The sequence below is a fragment of the Mobula hypostoma genome, chromosome 2 (genome assembly GCF_963921235.1).
Source record: "Mobula hypostoma chromosome 2, sMobHyp1.1, whole genome shotgun sequence".
In the NCBI taxonomy this organism is placed as follows: domain Eukaryota; kingdom Metazoa; phylum Chordata; class Chondrichthyes; order Myliobatiformes; family Myliobatidae; genus Mobula; species Mobula hypostoma.
In genome coordinates, this window is record NC_086098.1 from 122,189,834 (window position 1) to 122,209,110 (window position 19,277).

The following is a 19,277-nucleotide window of genomic DNA, read 5'->3' on the forward strand; positions in this document are numbered from 1 at the left end:
TCATTTTTAGGAATGATTGAAACAGTTTTTCCCACAAACTCTGGTCCATTGTCACTGACTAAGTATTCTGAAACACCAGTCCTTGCAAGGACATCCACAGTGTGTGAGGCTGTAGTGGAGGCTATTGGGAACACTTCTGGCCACTTTGTAGCTGCTCCACAATTACCAAAAAATTTGTGCCCATAAATGGTCCAGCAAAATCTATATAAATCGTCTGCCAGGACAAAGCAGGCTGTCCCCAGGGACGAAGAGGTGCTGCATCTTCTGGACATATCAACATCCCGTATAGTGCATGGCAAACAGTTCAATCTGTTGATCTTTCCCAGACCACCAGATAAAACTTTGAGCCAATGCTTTCATTTTAACTACACTTAGATGACTGGTGTAAAGCTCCTCTAATGTTTTAGCTCTCAGCTTAGATGGTACAAGAAGTCTCAATTCCCACATAAGGCAACCTTTCTCAAGGGCAGGTTCATCTCAGCGCTGGAAAAAATGGGGAAACTGGAGCTTCTGTTGCACATTACAGCCATTTTGGATGGTCACGTGGACCTGAGACAGTGTGGAGTCTTTTCTAGTTTCCCTTTGGATCCCCTCTCATGTAACAGGGAGACTTTTGATTTGCGTTAGGGAGAATACATCAAGAAGAATATCTTTTTTGGTAAATTTTCCCAGTATTTCCTTTTCCAAAGGTAAACTGGACAATCCATCAGCATTGCTATGATTAGTCACCCTCTTGAATTCAATCTTGTAATTGTGTCCTCCAAGATACAGAGCCCATCTCCGCATTCATACTGCTGCTGTTGGTGGAACACCCTTCTGTAGATTGAAAATAGGCACCAGTGGATGATGAACAGTGCAAAGGTAAACTCTCTCCCATGCAAGTACTGGTTAAAACGTTTTACACCCCAAACCAAACTCAAAGCTTCTCTATCAATCTATGCATAATTTTTCACTGCAGCAGTAAGGGAACATGATACAAAGGCGATGAGGTGTTCATTTCCATGTGACGTGACTGCACCTATTCCATAAATCGAGGCACTACAGGCAAGCTTCACTGGACCACGTGGATCAGTACAGTCTCTGACGTCACCATTTCCTTTACCTTTTGGAAAGCCACCTCACACTGCTTTGTCCATTGCCATTTCTTCCCGATCTGTAGCAATGAGTTCAAGGGGTGGAGCTCAGTAGCCAGGTTATAACTACTGTTATAGTAGTTGACAATCCTAAAAAGACCACAACTGTGACACGTCCTTTGGCCTTGGGGCATCCACTCAGCATACTTATGTAATTATCGTGCGTCAATTATGTGACCACAGTAAATGATGCTTGTTTTAAAGCATTCACACTAATTGCATCATGCTCTGAGCCCATAATCTGCTAATCTTTTGGACACAATCTTGAGATGTTTGAGATGTTCCTAGTCATCCTCATTGGTAGCAATGATGTTATCCAGGTAACATTGAGTGCCTGGGCAGCCTTGCAACACCTGGTCTATAGCTTTCTGCCAAAGTGCAGGTGCAGATGACACCTAAGGCTATTATAGTGATAAAGCCCTTTGTGAGTGTTTATGTTGAGAAACACATCACACTCTTCTTCCATCTCCATCTGTAAGTAGGCCTCAGCTAAGTCCACTTTGCTGATGTTTTCCTCCGGAAAGGTTTGCAAAGATATCCTCTATCCTGCGCAGAGGGTATTGATCTACATTAAGTACTGGGTTGATGGTGACCTCAAATTCACCACAAATCCTGACAGACCCATCCTTCTTGGCTACTAGGACCACTTGCATTCCCCATCAGCTCCACTCAACCTTGGAAAGAATTCCTTCAGTTTCCATGCGATCTAGCTCACTAGCTACTTTATCGGAAATGGTATAAGGAACTGCACAGGCTTTGCAAAACTTGGGTGCAGCATTTTCATTTAACTCTATTTTGCTCTTGGTATGTTTGAATTTTCCAATGCTGAATTCTTCAACACTGATGTGGCATCTTTTTGCTTTCAAATGGCTTCATTGCAGGGATGTGGTGTGCAAATTGTGGATGGATCTCCAATCAAGTTGTAGTTGTAGCCAGTCACGCCCCACAATACTAGTCCTTATGTTATGATTGTATACATATCCATTGTGGCTTGTTGATCGTTGTATTTCACAGTTATGAATGTCAAGAGTTATCTTTGCTCCAGTATAATTCTTAGTTGGATATCTGCAGGCTTCAGTCCAGTATCTTTAAAATACCTCTAAAACTTTTTTTTAGGAAATGACTGAATCAGGTAACCAGTGTCCAATTCCATTTTAATAAATTTGCCATTCACTTCTGGTGTTAGCCATAGTGCTTGTGAATTGTTAATTTTCACAGTTTAAATCTTAAGGCTACACAGTCCTGTGTCACTTGCATCATTATCAGATTTTTCATTAACAGCTTGCAGACGAGTGCTCATTTTGAAATTGCAACTTTTAAATTTTTTCTGCTCTGTTCAGTCCATCTATTTCTGACTGCCTGATATGATTTTTGTATGTGACCTCACTTGCCCATTCATCAAAATGTTCCCACAACCAATGATCTCACTTTAAGGATTACTTGTTATTTCATGTTCTCATTATTTATTGCTATTTATTTACATTTGTATTTACACAGTTTGTTGTCTTCTGCACTCTGATCGATCTTTCTTTGATCCTCTTATGGTTACTATTCTACAGATCTGCTGAGTATGCCCGCAGGAAATTGAATCTCAGGCTTGTGTGTGGTGACATATATGTACTCTGAAACAAAATTTACATTGAACTTTGTTGCGTTTTCTGCAAGTTTTGCCTTTTTAGAGCAGCTCATGGTTAAGCCCACTAGGGGATCAGCTATTCTGGACTCGGTGTTGTGCAATGAACCTGAATTTAGAGAGCTTAAAATAAAGTGGTCAAAAACAGCCTGAAATTTGAGGAGAAGCTAAAGTCAGATGTATCAGTGTTACAGTGAAGTAAAGTACAGAGGCCAGAGTTGATTGGAAAAGAACACTGGCAGGGATGATGGCAGAGCAGCAATGGCTGCAATTTCTGGAAGCAATTTGGAAGGCGTAGGATATATAAATCCCAAAGAGGAAGAAGTATTCTAAAGGCAAGATGACAGAACTGTGGCTACAAGGGTAGTCAAAGCCAACATGAAAGCCAAAGAGAGGGCATATAATAGAGCAAAAATTCGTCGGAAGTTAGAGTATTGGGAAGCTTTCAAATATCAACAAAAGGCAACAAAAAAAGTCATTAGGAAGGTAAAGATGGAATACAAAAGTAAACTAGTCAATAGTATTAAAGAGGATACTAAAGTTTCTTCAGATACATTAATGTAAAAGAGAGGCAAGAGTGGTGTAGGACTGCTGGAAAACAATGCTGAAAAGGTGGTAATGGGGGACAAGGAAATGGCAGATGAACTGAATAAGTATTTTGCATCATGGAAGACACTACCGGTATGATGGAAGTTCCCAGTGTCAGGGGTCATGAAGTGTGTGATGCTACCATAACTAGAGAGAAAGTTCTTGGGAAACTGAAAGACCTGAAGGTAGATAAGTCACCTGGACCAGATGGTATACACCCCAGAGTTCTGAAAGAGGTGACTGAAGAGATTGTGGAGATATTAGTAATGATCTTTCAAGAATTGCTAGATTCTGAAATGGTTCTGGAAGACTGTCACTCCACTCTTCAAGAAGGGAGAGAGGCAGAAAAAAGGAAATGATAGTCTAACCTCAGTGATTGGGAAGATGTTGGAGTCAATTGTTAAGGATGTGTTTTCAGGGTACTTGGAGGCACTTAATAAAATAGGCTGTGGTCAGCATGGTTTCCTCAAGGGAAATTCTTGCCTGATAAATCTGCTGGAATTCTTTGAAGAAATAACAAACAGGATAGACAAAGGAGAATCGGTTGTGTACTTGGCTTTTCAAACGGCCTGTGACAAGGTGCCACACATGAGGCCTCTTAACAAGCTACAAGCCCATGGTATTACAGGAAGGATTCTACCATGGATATAACAGGGGCTGATTGGTGGGAGGCAAAGAGTGGGAATAAAGGGAACCTTTTCCGGTTGGCTGCCAGTGACTAGTGGTGTTCCACAGGGGTCTGTATTGGGACCAATTCTTTTTACATTATGTGTCAATGATTTGGATGATGGAATTGATGGCTTTGATGCAAAGTTTGCAGATAGTATAAATACAGGTGGCAGGGCATGGAGTTTTCAGGAAGTAGAGAGGCTATGGAAGAGCTTAGACAGATTAGGAGAATGGGCAAAGAAATATCAGATGGAATACAGTCTCGGGAAGTGTATGGTCATGCACTTTGGTAGAAGAAATGAAAGGGTGGGCTATTTTCTAACTGGAGAGAAAATACAAAAATATGAGGCACAAAGGGACTTGGGAATCCTTGTGCAGGATTCCCAGAAGGTTAATTTGCAGGTTGAGTCTATGGTAAGCAAGGTAAATGCGCTGTTGCATTCATTTCAAGAGGACTAGAATATAAAAGCAAGGATGTAATGTTGAGACTTTATAAAGCACTGGTGAGGCCTCACTTGGAGTATTGTGAGCAGTTTTGGGTCCCTTATCTTAGAAAGGATGTGCTGAAACCGGAGAGTGTTCAAAGGAGATTCATGAAAAAGATTCCAGGATTGAATGGCTTGTCATGTGAAGAGTGGTTGATGGCTCTGGGCCTGAATTCACCGGAATTCACAAGATTGAGGGATGACCTCATTAAAACCTATCAAATGGGGAAAGGCCTTGATAGAATGGATGTGGAGAAGATGTTTCTTGTGGTGAGAGAGCCTAAGACCTGAGGACACAGCTTCAGAATAGAGGGACATCCTTTTAGAATGGAGATGAGGAAAAAATTCTTTAACCAGAGAGTGGCGAATCTGTGGAATTCTTTGGCACAGGCAGCTGTGGAGGCCAAGTCTTTATGTACATTTAAGGTAGAGATTGATAGATTCTTGATCAGTCAGAGCATGAAGGGATATGGGGAGAAAGCAGGAGACTTGGGCTGAGAGGACAGTAGGATCAGTCATGATTGCAAACACGAGGAATTCTGCAGATGCTGGAATTTCAAGCAACACACATCAAAGTTGCTGGTGAACGCAGCAGGCCAGGCAGCATCCCTAGGAAGAGGTACAGTCAATGTTTCGGGCCGAGACCCTTCGTCAGGACTAACTGAAAGAAGAGCTAGTAAAAGATTTGAAAGTGGGAGGGGGAGGGGGAGATCCAAAATGATAGGAGACAGGAGGGGGAGGGATGGAGCCAAGAGCTGGACAGTTGATTGGCAAAAGGGATATGAGAGGATCATGGGACAGGAGGCCCAGGGAGAAAGAAAAGGGGGAAGGGGGAAGCCCAGAGGATGGGCAAGGGGTATAGTGAGAGGGACAGAGGGAGAAAAAGGAGAGAGAGAAAAAGAATGTGTGTATAAAAATAAATAACCGATGGGGTATGAGAGGGAGGAGGGGGATTACCGGAAGTTTGAGAAGTCAATGTTCATGCCATCAGATTGGAGGCTACCTAGACGGAATATAAGGTGTTGTTCCCCCAACCTGAGTGTGGCTTCATCTTTACAGTAGAGGAGGCAGTGGATAGACATGTCAGAATGGGAATGGGACGTGGAATTAAAATGTGTGACCACTGGGATGATTCAATCAGTCATGATTGAATGGCGGAGCAGACTCAATGGGCCAAATGGCGTGATTCTGCTCCTATATCTTATGGTCTTCTCTATACACACGAGTACTCAAAAATTTTTAAAATATTAAATACACAACAGTTACCACCTTTGATGGTAAACTTCATCAGCAAACTTGAATATGACATTGGAGCAGTGCTTACCCACACAGTCATAAGTGTAAGGTGAGTGGAGTAGGTGGCTAGGCAGACAGCCGTGTGGTGCACTTGTACTGATGGATATTGTGGAGGAGATGTTTGTTGCCAATCCAAACTGACTGGGGTCTGCAAGTGAAGAAATCAAGGATCTAATTGCACAGGAAGGATTTGAACCCAAGGTCTTGCAGCTTATTGATTAGCTTTGAGGGGCTGATAGTATTGAATGCCAGGCAGTAGTCTATCAAGAGCATCCTGATTTATGCACCTTTGCTGTCTAGATGTTCCAGGATTGAGCGAAGAGCCAATCAGATGGCATCCGCTGTGGACTTGTTTCTCCAGTGGGTAAACTGGAGTGGATCCAAGTGGCTTCTCAGGCAGGAGTTGATGTGTTCCATCACCAACCTCTCTAAAGACTTCATCACTGTGGGTGTAAGTACTACTGGATGATAATCATTGAGACAAGTTACCATGTTCTCCTTAGGAACCAGTGTAATTGAATCAGCTGGGTACCTCAGACTGCCAAACTGGGAGGTTGAAGATCTCAGTGAATGTTCCAGCCAGTTGATCAGCACAGGTCTTTAGATAGCTACCTCATCTGGACCAGATGCTTTTCGTGGTTCACCCTCCTGAAGGCTGTTCATACGTTGGCCTCAAAGCCTGAAATCACAGGATCATCGGGGGCTGTGGGGATTTGTGATAGTTCCTCCATGTTTTGACGGTCAAAATGAGCATAGAAGCCATTGAGCTCATCTGGAAGTGAAGTCCTGTTGTCACTGATGTCTCCTGATTTTACTTGATTTTAATCCGGAATTGCCACCACCCGTGAGAACATTCAGCCTGATTTTCAGTCTTTCTTCTACACACTGATTCATCTCCACCTCTGATTCAGCCAACAACAGCGGTGTCATCAGCAAACTTAAATGTGGTATTGGCGCTGTACTTCATCTCACAGTCATGAGAATGAAGCATTTGGCCCATTTCCCTGTAATTGTACCTACATCTACCACTTCCTCTAACAGCTTGTTCCATATACTGACCACGCTCTGGATGAAGAAATTGCCCCTCAGGTTCACTTCAAATCTTTCCCCTCTGACCTTAAACCCTATGCTCTCTAGTCCTTGATATCCCATCCCGATGAAAAAGACTGTGCATTCACCCCATCTCTGCCCTTCATAATTTTAAGCACCTTTATAAGGAATAAAATCCCAATCTGTCTGATCTCACCCTACAACACAGGCTCTCCAGTCCGGGTAGCGTTCTGTCATTACATGGTATGATTTTGGGTAGCCATACGTGGCGTACTGTAGAGTTCTGCTCACCACACTACAGGAAGGATGGGACCACACTAGAGAGTATCTGCAGGATGTTCACTAGAGCAATTGCTGCAGTCGAACAGTGGTCCCAGGTAAAGGCAGGGGGTGGCACTTCCAGGTTTGGTGCTTCAAGAAGAGTGTGATGCCACATCTCCTCGAGCTAGCTGAGAGCTTCAGTCTGCCAACAGCACCAGGAGCTGCTCCACCACTGAGGCATCGTATGCAACAGTGGGGCAATATTCAAGGTACCGAGGATATGACCTGTTAAAGAAATCTCCTTCCCCTGCCCCCTCCCAACCCTTGTACAAGCCGAGTCCAATTAGGGCTTGTGGTGTTGGGAAGGCCCTTTGGTCTCTACAGTCCTCTGATTCCATAGATTTACTACGCTCCGGCTGATGGAACCCCCCCTCCCCCAGCTCAGTATTAGAGGCTGTGAGGCTCTGCTGTGCCCTCTGGGAGGCATGGTGAGTAGAGAGGGGAAGCTGGTTAAGGAAGGGCACATATGCAGCTTGAGTCAATGAATTGTGAAGGGTGAGGAGAGAGTTCAGGGCCTTCTCCAGGACATTGATGCTGCTGGTGATTGTAATTGACCTTCCTCATTTGTCACCCTACACATTCACTCCCTTCACCACCGGCCCACAGCGACTGCAGGGTGAACCATCTACAAGATGCACAGCAGCCACTCTGGGGGCAGATCCCAAACCACCACCCCACCACCAAACACACATGCAGGAAATGCAGGGGAAGACCACCACCCACAGGTTCCCCTCCAAGTCACACACCATTCTGACTTGGAAATAAATCACCATTCCTTCATTATCACTGGGTCCAAATCCAGAAACTCCCTTCCCAAAAGTACCGTGGAAACACCTTCACCGGGAATGCAGTGGTTTGAGAGGGAAGTTTACCCCCAGTAAACGCTGGACTTACCAGTGAGGCCCTGACTCTTAAGTATAGATAAATACAGTAAAACTTGAGGGTTTGGTTCATCATAGATAAATGTCAGGGTGCACCTTTTGGTGTTGATTTTGGGGTTCCCCCTGTTAGCTTGTAATGGAGCATGAAGCAGTTATAACTCATGTTAGAGATTACCAGTAGCAGGAGAAAAGCGGCTGATCAGCCAAGTTTATTTCTGGATACTGTGAGCTGTTATCCTATGGTGTGTCTATTCTGAAGCAGTAAAGCTACCAATATTCACAGCAATCATGTGTGACACTTGGTCTGTTGTGTGTAGTTCTGCTCTCCAAAGATGTGATTAAGCTAGAGAGGGTGCAGAAAGGATGTGTTTGGGACTGGAGAGTTTTGAAAGGCTGGGATTAGAGAGGCTGAGAAACCCGAAAGCAGATAAAATATCAAGGAAATAGTTAGGGAAGATAGAGTTAGTTTCCCACGATAGAATGCTTAAAACTATCCTGCATAACTTTAAGGTGAGAGGGAAGAGACTTAAGAAGACATGGCTTCACCTATTACTTCCCGCTTGTGTTCCTTCCCCTAGCCCACTTTCTTATTCTGGCCTCTTCCAGTCGGGATGAAGAGTCACGGCCTGAAACGTCGACTTTTTATTCCTTTCCATAGAAGCTGCCTGATCTGCAGAGTTCCTCCAGCATGTTGTGTGTGTTACTCTGGACTTCCAGCATCTGCAAAATCTCCCGGCTGTGAGGTGTAAATCTTTCACACAGAGTTGTTGATCTCTGGAAGGGCTTCCAGAGGAGGTAGTGGAGGTAGGAACAGTAAAAATATTTAAGAGATACCTGATTGAAGAGAGCACAGAGGAATATGGAAGTAATGCAGGTCAGTGAGATTAGTATAGATAGGCGCAAACAGTGAGCCAAAGGGCCCGTTGTTATGCTGTGAACACAGCTCGGTTTTCCTTTGAAAAGTTTATTTAAAAACAAGTAACAAAACAAGGAGCATAAAGCACTGCAAACAGCAATACAGTACAAGAAACCACAGGGGAATGATGCCATAGTATAATTTAAATTTCTGATAAATCACTGGTCAGGTTTTGGTCTCTGCATCTTTCTCTCCTCTACCTTCTAACTTTACTTTCTCTGTGGTTTCATACTTTTACCTGAAGCTTTACATCCTAATCCTAATCCAAAAGGTTTATTTTACATTTATCCAGCAGCTGTCTACGTTGTCCCTATTTTGCCTTTAAAGTGTCTGCTGCTCCCTGCCCCTTTGTATCCCTCTGATCTTAAACGCTGAGCTTTCTGCAGGTCGACACACTCAATCCCTGCTGTTATCCCACACTGGTTGTTCCCTCTGCTCTTTCTGCCTTTTTGACAGAATCAGATGTAGCCATCCACAACAGGAATTCATTCCTCCTTCTAGCAAAAGCAAACTATTTCCATTCCAACTATTGTAGGCAGGAATTAAACTGCTGGAGAAACTCAGCAGGTCAAGCAGCATCTGTGGGGGATAAGGAACTGACATCAATTCCTCTCCCCTCCATAACTACCCTCTGACCCTCCAGCAATCTCAGGTAAACAATGACTTGTATCTGTCTGCAGAAGATAAAACAGGACAAAGAATAAGTGAGGAAATATTAATAAGCAAATAAAGCCCACTAGCTGAAATCCCTAAGGACCTGATGTTCTACATCCCAGTAGCAGGTGGCTGTTGATACTGAGGACACAGGCGACATCCGAAAGTTCTACACATTCTGGAAATATTCCTGTAGATTAGAGGGTGGAAATGTAACCCCAACATTCCTGTAGGGAGGGAGAAAACAGGGAATTCATGTCTGTTCGCCGGACATCAGTAGTTGGGAAAATGTTGGAATCAGATATAAATATTAAAATGTCTTGAAAACAATAATTGAGCAAAGTCAGTGTGAACTTCTAAAGGGGATATCGAGTGTGACTGCGCTGTTGAGGGTTTGAGGATCTGACTAGTAACATGGTGTTTTGGGGCTGTTAAAAAGGTCTGCACTGGGTTGGTGATCAGGGAGTTGTGGAGGATGAACTGGTATTTACTGGGAATTGGTTCACAGAAAGTAAATGTGGATGGGAATAAATGGATCCTTGGGTGGCAGGTGGTGTCTGCTGGGAAACCCCAGAGATCAGTGTTGGGGTCCAACTGCTCACTAAGTGTGTCAGTGATTTGTCAGTGTGTTGATGTAATGAGTCTGGGTGGGACAGTGAATGGGCTGACCATCTGTCTCCATTTCCTGCTCTTTCCCTCTGTAACCCACCTTCCATTTACTCTTCATCTCCAATGTTATCTCCCTCTTCCTCCTTCCCCTCCCCATTTCTATCACACAATCTGACTCAGTGACTTTTGTCTCTCTGCTCCCCAGGATCCAGCAAGGACACGAGTTAGCATACCAGTCAGCCAGAGATGGTGACCACCCTCTGCAACCTGATCCCTCCCGTTTCCTTCCTCCAGGGGAGGAGACCCAGAAATGTTTTCCTCCTGGCTCTGACCGTTCTCTGCTTGGGGTCCTGACGGATCTTGTCAGCCAGCCTCTGCAGGAGCCAGTATTGGTCGCAGGGCTTGGCTGGCCAGCGCAGGTACCCTCTGCTCTGCAGATAGGACCGTAGGGGCTTGTACTTCCGGAGCTGGTAGTCCCTCAGGGAACCCACCACTAACAGGACCACAACGTCCTTCAACTCGTGGTAGAGGCGGCTCTGGGCAATGTTGAATGCCTCCAGGCACCAGCCATCCTTCAAGAAGCGCCTGGTGACCACACACACTGTCTTCCTGCTGCCCCATATGGCCTCCTGTATGTTGGTAATATGGTCTTCCCCGGGAGTGAAGTCCCGCTCCTCGACGCACAGTTGTAACTGGTTCTCCTCTAGATTTACGAGCAGACTGTCTTTCACCCATTCCAGGTCCTGGCTGCTGAAGCAAAGGTAGGCATCAAACCTGTAGCCCAACCTGCCCGTCTCTGCCTTGCCTCCTTCCAGGACAGTCCTGGCCAGTGCCCTGTAGCGCAGGAGGATCGAGGACCAACAGTGAGTGTAGAGGAGAACAGAGGTGACGAAAGTCACCAGCAATGTGGTCATGGTGACCAACAGGGCAAACTGCATCTCCTCCATCCCACAGCCTGGCGAGAGAGAGTGAAGGGGAACGTCCTTGAGCCCTCTTGGGAAGGCGCAAACCATTTGGGTCAGGGGTTCCACCAAGTCCACCTCAGTCCGTTTCAGCCAGAGGATGAAGCGGTTGAGGCTGCAATCACAAATGTACTGGTTGTTCCTCAGGTCCAGATGCCTGACAAAGCTAAAGGTGGCTGGGTCGGGTGAAATGAGGCGATTACTGGACAGGTCCAAGATCTCGAGGTTGCTGGGGAAGAGGTCATGGCTGAGCTGGGTCAGTGAGTTCAGGGACAGGTTAAGCCTCTTCAAGGAGACTAAGCCACTGAACACACCCTGGGGAAGCTTGGCAAGATAGTTCCCCTGGAGAAGTAACTCAGTCAGGTTGGAGAGGTTGTGGAACACATTCCAGCACTCGCCAGCTGCCCACATTAGTTGGAGGAAGTTACCAGAAAGGTCCAGGTGATGGAGGTGGTTGCTTTTGGGGATGGTGTTGGTAGGTGCGATGGTGCACCTGGATATGCGGTTGTTCCTCAGCAGAAGGTGAGTCACTGTGGTGCGCTCCATAATCTCGTAAAACACCTGCAAGTTCACAAACGCATTGTTGGAAAGATCGAGGAAGGTGCTGCTGTCCACGTTCCCCAGCCCATACACTGTTTCTAGTCGGTTATATCCTAAGAGGAGGTATTGCAAGCCAGGCAATGGGTGGGAGGCAGGGAGAGAGGAAAGAGAGTTCTCCCGAAGGTCTAAAGTGACCAGCTGAGTGAGCCCATTGAAGGAACCAAACTGGATGGCCCCAATGTGGTTGTGCCGTAGGTCAATGTAGGAAACATTCCGCAGACCCTCGAATGTCCATGAGTAGATCTCACTCAACAAGTTGTAGGAAAGGTTCAGCCTCAGTAGTTCTTCCAGGCCGAAGAAGGCATTTTTCTGTATGGGGCTGATGCGGTTGTGAGTTAAGGAGAGGATCTTTAGGATAGGGAAGTGTGAGAAGACATGGGGCTGCAAGGAGAAGAGGAATGTGTGGTGGAGATCCAAGACCATGACAGAACTCTCGGCGAGCCCTGCAAATGTTTGGTTGTTGGGATCGGGGAAGTTGTTGTAACCGAATGATGCCCCGATGGGCAAATTTCCCATCCTCAGCTCGATGATGAGGGTTCCCCTCATTGCCAGAAACATCTTCTCCAGCTGTTGAATGCTCAGAGTAATGCCAGATATGTCCAGAGTGTATAGGAAGATGTTGGAGAAGGGGTTACCACACCTCTCCCAGCTGAAGGATTTACTTGCGTACAAAGGGCGATTCCAGGAGATGTTAAACGTCCTGAATAACCTGTGTTGAACATTAGCCAGGTCTCCCTTGCAAATCTGCTGGATCTGATTGAAACTGAAGTCAACATTCTGCAGTGCCGGGAGGTTGGAGAAGGTTGGATCTGGTCTGATGTGTTGTAACTGGTTGCCTTCCAGAACCAAAGTGTGCAATGAAGTTAAGTGTCTGAAGTAGCCGTTTTGTAAGACCGAGTCCGTCAGGCCATTATAGTCCAGCTGCAAAGTCTGCAGTTGTCCCAAGCCAACAAACGCCTCCAGGTCCAAATGCAGTTGAATGTTGCCCCCTAAATCCAGGGATGTCAGATTAGGCAGATTCCCAAAGGCACTGGGCCCCACGTACATCCACCTACTGTCCTGTATCCCGATTGCCAGGATGCGAAGCTCGTCCGTCCAGGAGAAGGAGCTCCTCTCGATGTGGCTGATGTTGTTCCAGTTGAGGTTGAGGTACTCCACACCTGCTGGCACCACTGGTGGCCGGCTCAGGTTCTGTTTCTCGCAGGACAGGTAAATTCCATACCGGGAACAGAGGGACTGGGCACACCTGAAGGCTGTCACCAGCAGACAGAAAGTGGAGAGTAGCATGGTCCTAGCCTGGCAGGGGGACAGAAGGCAAGAGGACTGTATTATTAGTGGATTCTCTCTCCGCCAGCCAGGATTCACCCAGCATCCACCCAACCCGCAGAGAAACAGAGCAACTAGGACACAACCTCCCCACCCTCACCACCTACTGCCCCAGGGGCTGCCTCACCTGACCCTCAGGGCAGGTGATTTCCTGCCAGCCCTGTATTACCAAGGTCCCCGAGACCCTGCACCCTTTCCCTTGGCCATTGCCCCCTTTAGATTAGATCAGCCTAGTTTGTTAGTCATAGGTCCATACAGCACAGAAACAGACCCTTTGGCCCTTCTTGTCCATGCTGCCCAAGGTGCCCAACCAAGCTAGTTCTATTTGCATGCATTTGGCCCAAACCTCTCTAAATTATTCCTCACCATATACTATCCAAACAACTTTTAAATGTTGTTATTGAACCTGCTTCAACTACTTCTTCTGGCTGTCGGTTCCAAATACTGACCACAGTCTGGGTGAATCTGTCCCTCAGGTTATTATTAAATCTTTTTCCTCTCACCTTAAACCTATTCTCTTTAATCCTTGATTTCTCAACCTTGAAAAATGGCTCTGGGCATTTCCCTGTCTATGACCCTCATGATGTTATAACGGGGGCGCTGATGGTGGACCCAAATGCAAGACACAGACACTGAAGTACTAGGAACAGGACTTGACTAGAGAGCTGGGACAAGAACACAAACTTGGGCTAGGACAATAGACAATAGACGCAGGAGTAGGCCATTCAGCCCTTCGAGCCAGCACCGCCATTCACTGTGATCATGGCTGATCATCCACTATCAGTATACAGTTCCTGCCTTATCCCCATAATCTTCGATTCCGCTATCTTTAAGAGCTCTATCCATCTCTTTTTTGAAAGCATCCAGAGACTTGGCCTCCACAGCCTTCTGGGGCAGAGCATTCCACATATCCACCACTCTCTGGGTGAAAAAGTTTTTCCTCAACTCCATTCTAAATGGCCTACCCCTAATTCTTAAACTGTGGCTTCTGGTTCTGGACTCACCCATCAGCGGGAACATGCTTCCTGCCTGCAGTGTGTCCAATCCCTTAATAATCTTATATGTTTCAATAAGATCCCCTCTCAGCCTTCTAAATTCCAGAGTATATAAGCCCAGTCGCTCCAATCTTTCGACATATGACAGTCCCGCCTTCCCTGGAATTAACCTTGTGAACCTACGCTGCACTCCCTCAATAGCAAGAATGTCCTTCCTCAAATTTGGAGACCAAAACTGCACACAGTACTCCAGGTGTGGTCTCACCAGGGCCCTGTACAGCTGCAGAAGGACCTCTTTGCTCTTATACTCAATTCCCCTTGTTATGAAGACCAGCATGCCATTAGCTTTCTTCACTGCCTGCTGTACTTGCATGCTTGCTTTCAATGACTGATGTACAAGAACACCCAGATCTCATTGTGCTTCCCCTTTTCCTAACTTGACTCCATTTAGATAATAATCTGCCTTCCCGTTCTTACCACCAAAATGGATAACCTCACATTTATCCACATTGAACTGCATCTGCCATGCATCTGCCCACACACCCAGCCTGTCCAAGTCACCCTGCATTTTCATAACATCCTCCTCACATTTCACACTGCCACCCAGCTTTGTGTCATCGGCAAATTTGCTAATGTTACTTTTAATTCCCTCACCTAAATCATTAATATATATTGTAAACAGCTGCGGTCCTAGCACTGGTCACCGCTGCTATTCCGAAAAGGACCCGTTAATCGCTACGCTTTGTTTTCTGTCAGCCAGCCAATTTTCAATCCATGTCAGTACTCTGCCCCCAATACCATGTGCCCTAATTTTGCCCACTAATCTCCCATGTGGGACTTTATCAAAGGCTTTCTGAAAGTCCAGGTACACTACATCCACTGGTTCTCCCTTGTCCATTTTCATAGTTACATCCTCAAAAAATTCCAGAAGATTAGTCAAGCATGATTTCCCCTTCGTAAATCCATGCTGACTCGGACCAATCCTGTTACTACTTTATTTCTTTTTCAATCTTTTTATTAGTTTCATAAAATATAAACATAACATAGCAATAATACAAAATTGTTGGAAATACATTGTTATACTTAAAATGAGTAATTATAAAACCAAATAGTATAAATTGACAGAACTCCCAAACAATGAATAATACAGGACAAAAAAAAACTGGAGAAAAATCATGAAAAAGAAAAAAAAATAGAAAAAAAAAACAAACCCCACCCCAAAAAAAAAACTAAACTAAACAGAATTAGTCAACTAAACTAAAAGACTTGGGCAATTCTAACAACGTAAAAATGGAAAAGAAGAAAACCTTAGTGTCGACAACTCCATTCCTCTCAACCAACAGTAGAGAGAAATAAAATAAGTTTGGAAATGGTCAAATTACATCATATGAAAATGCTGAATAAATGGCCTCCAAGTTTTTTCAAATTTAATGGAAGGATCATAAACCACACTTCTAATTTTTTCCAAATTCAAACACAACATAGTTTGTGAAAACCAGTGAAGTACAGTAGGAGGGTTAATCTCTTTCCAATTCAGCAAAATGGATCTTCTAGCCATTAAAGTAAGAAATGCAATCATCCGGCGTGCTGAAGGGGTTAAATGATTTGGGTCAATCATTGGTAATCCAAAAATAGCAGTAATTGGGTGAGGTTGTAAGTCTGTATTCAAAACCATTGAAATAATATCAAAAATATCTTTCCAATATTTTTCCAACAAAGGACATGACCAAAACATGTGAGTTAAAGAGGCTATCTCGAAATGACATCTATCACATATAGGATTGATATAAGAATAATAACGAGATAGTTTATCTTTGAACATATGAGTCCTGTGCACTACTTTAAACTGTATCAACACATGTTTAGCACACACAGAGGATGAATTAACTAATTGAAGGATTTTTTTTCCCATTTTTCAATCGGTATAATAATCTTAAGTTCTCTTTCCCAATCAGCTTTAATTTTATGGGAAACATTAGGACATAAATTCATAATTATGTTATAAATAATTGCTACAATATTTTTCTGAGAGACATTTAGATCTAAATTTTTTCCAAAGTATCCATTGGATATGAGTGTGGAAAATTAGGAGAAACAGTAATTAAAAAGTTTCTAATCTGTAGGTATCTAAAAAAGTGAGATCTGGGTAAATTATATTTATTAGATCAAAAGACATGAAACAATTATCCAAAAATAAATCACGAAAACGTACTATACCTTTGGTTTTCCAATCAAAGTAAACTTGATCCATAATGGAAGGTTGAAAAAGGAAATTAGATATAATAGAACTTGCTAAAATAAATTGATTGAACCCAAAAAATCTTCGGAATTGAAACCATATACATAAAGTATGCTTAACTATTGGATTATTCATTTGTTTATACAATATAGAAGAAGTAAAAGGAAGCGAAGTTCCTAAAACCGAACCCAAAGAAGACCTTTGTAATGAATTACATTCAAGATTTACCCAATGTGGATTTAAAAATACATCCAAATCTCGTGACCAAAATTTTAAGTATGGAATATTAATTGCCCAATAATAAAATCTAAAATTCGGGAGGGCAGTTACTACTATCCAGATGTGTCGTAATTTCATCTTTTATAATTGATTCCAGCATCTTTTCCACCACCGACGTTAGGCTAACTGGTCTATAATTCCCTGTTTTCTCTCTTCCTCCCTTCTTGGAGAGGGACAACATTAGCCACCCTCCAATCCACAGGAACTGATCCTGAATCTATAGAACATTGGAAAATTATTACCAATGCGTCCACGATTTCTAAAGCCATCTCCTTAAGTACCCTGGGATGCAGACCATCAGGTCCCGGGGACTTATCAGCCTTCAGACCCAACAGCCTATCCAACACCATTTCCTGCCTAATATAAATTTCCTTCAATTCATCCATTACCCTAGGCCCTTTGGCCACTATTACATCTGGGAGATTGTTTGTGTCTTCCCTGGTGAAGACAGATCCAAAGTACCTGTTCAACTCGTCTGCCATTTCCTTGTCCCCCATAATAAATTCACCCACTTCTGTCTTCAAGGGCCCAATTTTGGTCTTAACTATTTTTTTCCTTTTCACATACCTAAAGAAGCTTTCACTATCCTCCTTTATATTCTTGGCTAGTTTACCTTCGTACCTCATTTCATTGGCTAGGCAAGTGGGACCAGGACAAGGAACTGGGAACTAGGATCCTGGGCTTGGACTCCAAGCCGGAGACTGGACAAGGACCCAGAACCTGGGTCTTGACTCGGGCTCGGACCCCGGAACGTGGACATGACGTGGCTACAGGACTGGACATGGCTTGGGTTCTTCGAGGTGAGGACATGATGAGGCTTGGGTTCTTCGAGGCAAGGACATGATGAGGCTTGGGTTCTTCGAGGCGAGGACATGACGAGGCTTGGGTTCTTCGAGGCGAGGACATGACGAGGCTTGGGTTCTTTGAGGCGAGGACATGACGAGGCTTGAGTTCTTCGAGGCGAGGACATGATGAGGCTTGGGTTTGGACTCCAAGCCAGAGACTGGACAAGGACCCAAAACCTGGGTCTTGACTTGGGCTCGGACTCCAGAACTAGGCGAAGGCATGATGTGGTCTTGGGAGACAGGAATCTCGGAGACTTGGACTTGAGAGACAGGAAGATGGAACACAGAGCTGGGTCCCCTCCTTGGGAACAGGACGTAGGGCCGGGACTCATACACAGATTGCTGAACACGACGAGATGGTTCCCAGCACTAGGTAGCGGCAAATGGCCAGACCTACCTAGCAAAGGCATGGACACAGAGACAGTTCCAACTCAACGATAGACAGTTCCTTATCTTGACGCAGCAAGGCTCCAGTCTCACTCTGGTCATTGAACTTGACAAGGTTGCGGGCAAGGCTCCAGACACGGGTTGCAGGCAGGGCTTCAGAAGGAAGGGGAAGGGAAGGGAACAGTCCAGCCTCAGGGTAACGGCAAAGACAGCCTGGCTTACCCAACGGAGGCAAGGGCAGGAGGGGACAGATCCAACCACAGGGTAACAGCAAAGAAGGCCTGATTTAGCCCACGGAGGCAAGGACAGGATACTGACAAGACAAACCAGCCACCACACTCGAACCCAGGGCCACTTATATTCCCAGCCCCAAGACAAGCATCAGGTGCCTATGATTAAGCCCAAATGAAACAAGGGACAGCCGGAAGACCCGGAGTTCGGAGTCCACGGACTTTATGGACCGGACCATGACACATGATTCTGAACATATATCAGATCACCCTTCATTCTCCTATGCTGCACAATCTCTGTCCGTAATTCAGTTCCTCAAATCTCCACAACATTGTTGTAAGTCTCCTTTGCACTCTTTCTGTAGCTGGATGACCAAAGCCAAACACAATATTCCCAAAGTGGCCTCACCAATGTCCTGTACAAATGCAATATAATTTTTGTCATATTTTCTTTTTTGTCATGTACACCAGAGTGCAATGTAATTTCTTACTTGCAGAGATTAGCAGCTTAATGAGATTTGGCATGCCACCAACTACTGGAGCTTCCACAAATGCTCCACAGAAAGTATCCTGGCCAGTCATGTTGTGACCTAGTACAGCAATGGAAATGCACAGGAATGCATAAGGCTGCAGAGTCCATCATGGGCACTGTCCTCCCCAACATTGACAACATCTGCAAAAGGCTCTGCCCCAGAAAGATGACATCTATTATCAAGGATCCATGCCCTTTTCTCACTGTTATTGCAGGCAGGAGGTACAGAAGCCTGAAGTCCCAAACCACCAAGTTCAGGAACAGTTGTTTCCCTCCAACCATCAGGTTCCTGAGTCAACCTACATAACCTTAATCCTACCACTGCAATGGACACTACAGACTACCTCTTGCACTACCATGAACTTGTCTCTGACTGTGTTTTCTGCACGAATGTCTTGATTTGCAATCTTTGCTGTCTCTTCCAGTCCGTATAACATGTTCTGTGTGTTTCCAGTAGCTACGAGCTTGTGACGATGCTACAATCAAGTTCTTCATTGTTCCTGTATCTCATCATACTAGAGCACATGCCAATAAACTCAACCTGACTTGAATAACCAGTAACACGATGATAATAAATACAGCAGCAGGATACTGTAGTGATTGCTGTGCAAACTAAACTTGTGGAAAAGGAAATGCTGAAGTAACAA

General features: G+C 44.7%; 1 protein-coding gene across 4 annotated transcripts in view; it reads right to left on the reverse strand.

Moving 5' to 3' along the window:
- Positions 1 to 8,939: 8,939 nt before the first annotated feature.
- LOC134342444 (toll-like receptor 5) overlaps positions 8,940 to 19,277 on the reverse strand; it is a 31,159-nt gene continuing 20,821 nt past the window's right edge. For all 4 annotated transcript variants that reach the window (XM_063040577.1, XM_063040578.1, XM_063040579.1 and 1 more), the window contains exon 2: positions 8,940 to 13,093. In XM_063040577.1, the coding sequence (XP_062896647.1) occupies positions 10,472 to 13,093 (2,622 nt within the window). In that variant the 3' untranslated portion in view covers positions 8,940 to 10,471. The remainder of the gene's footprint in view (positions 13,094 to 19,277) is intronic.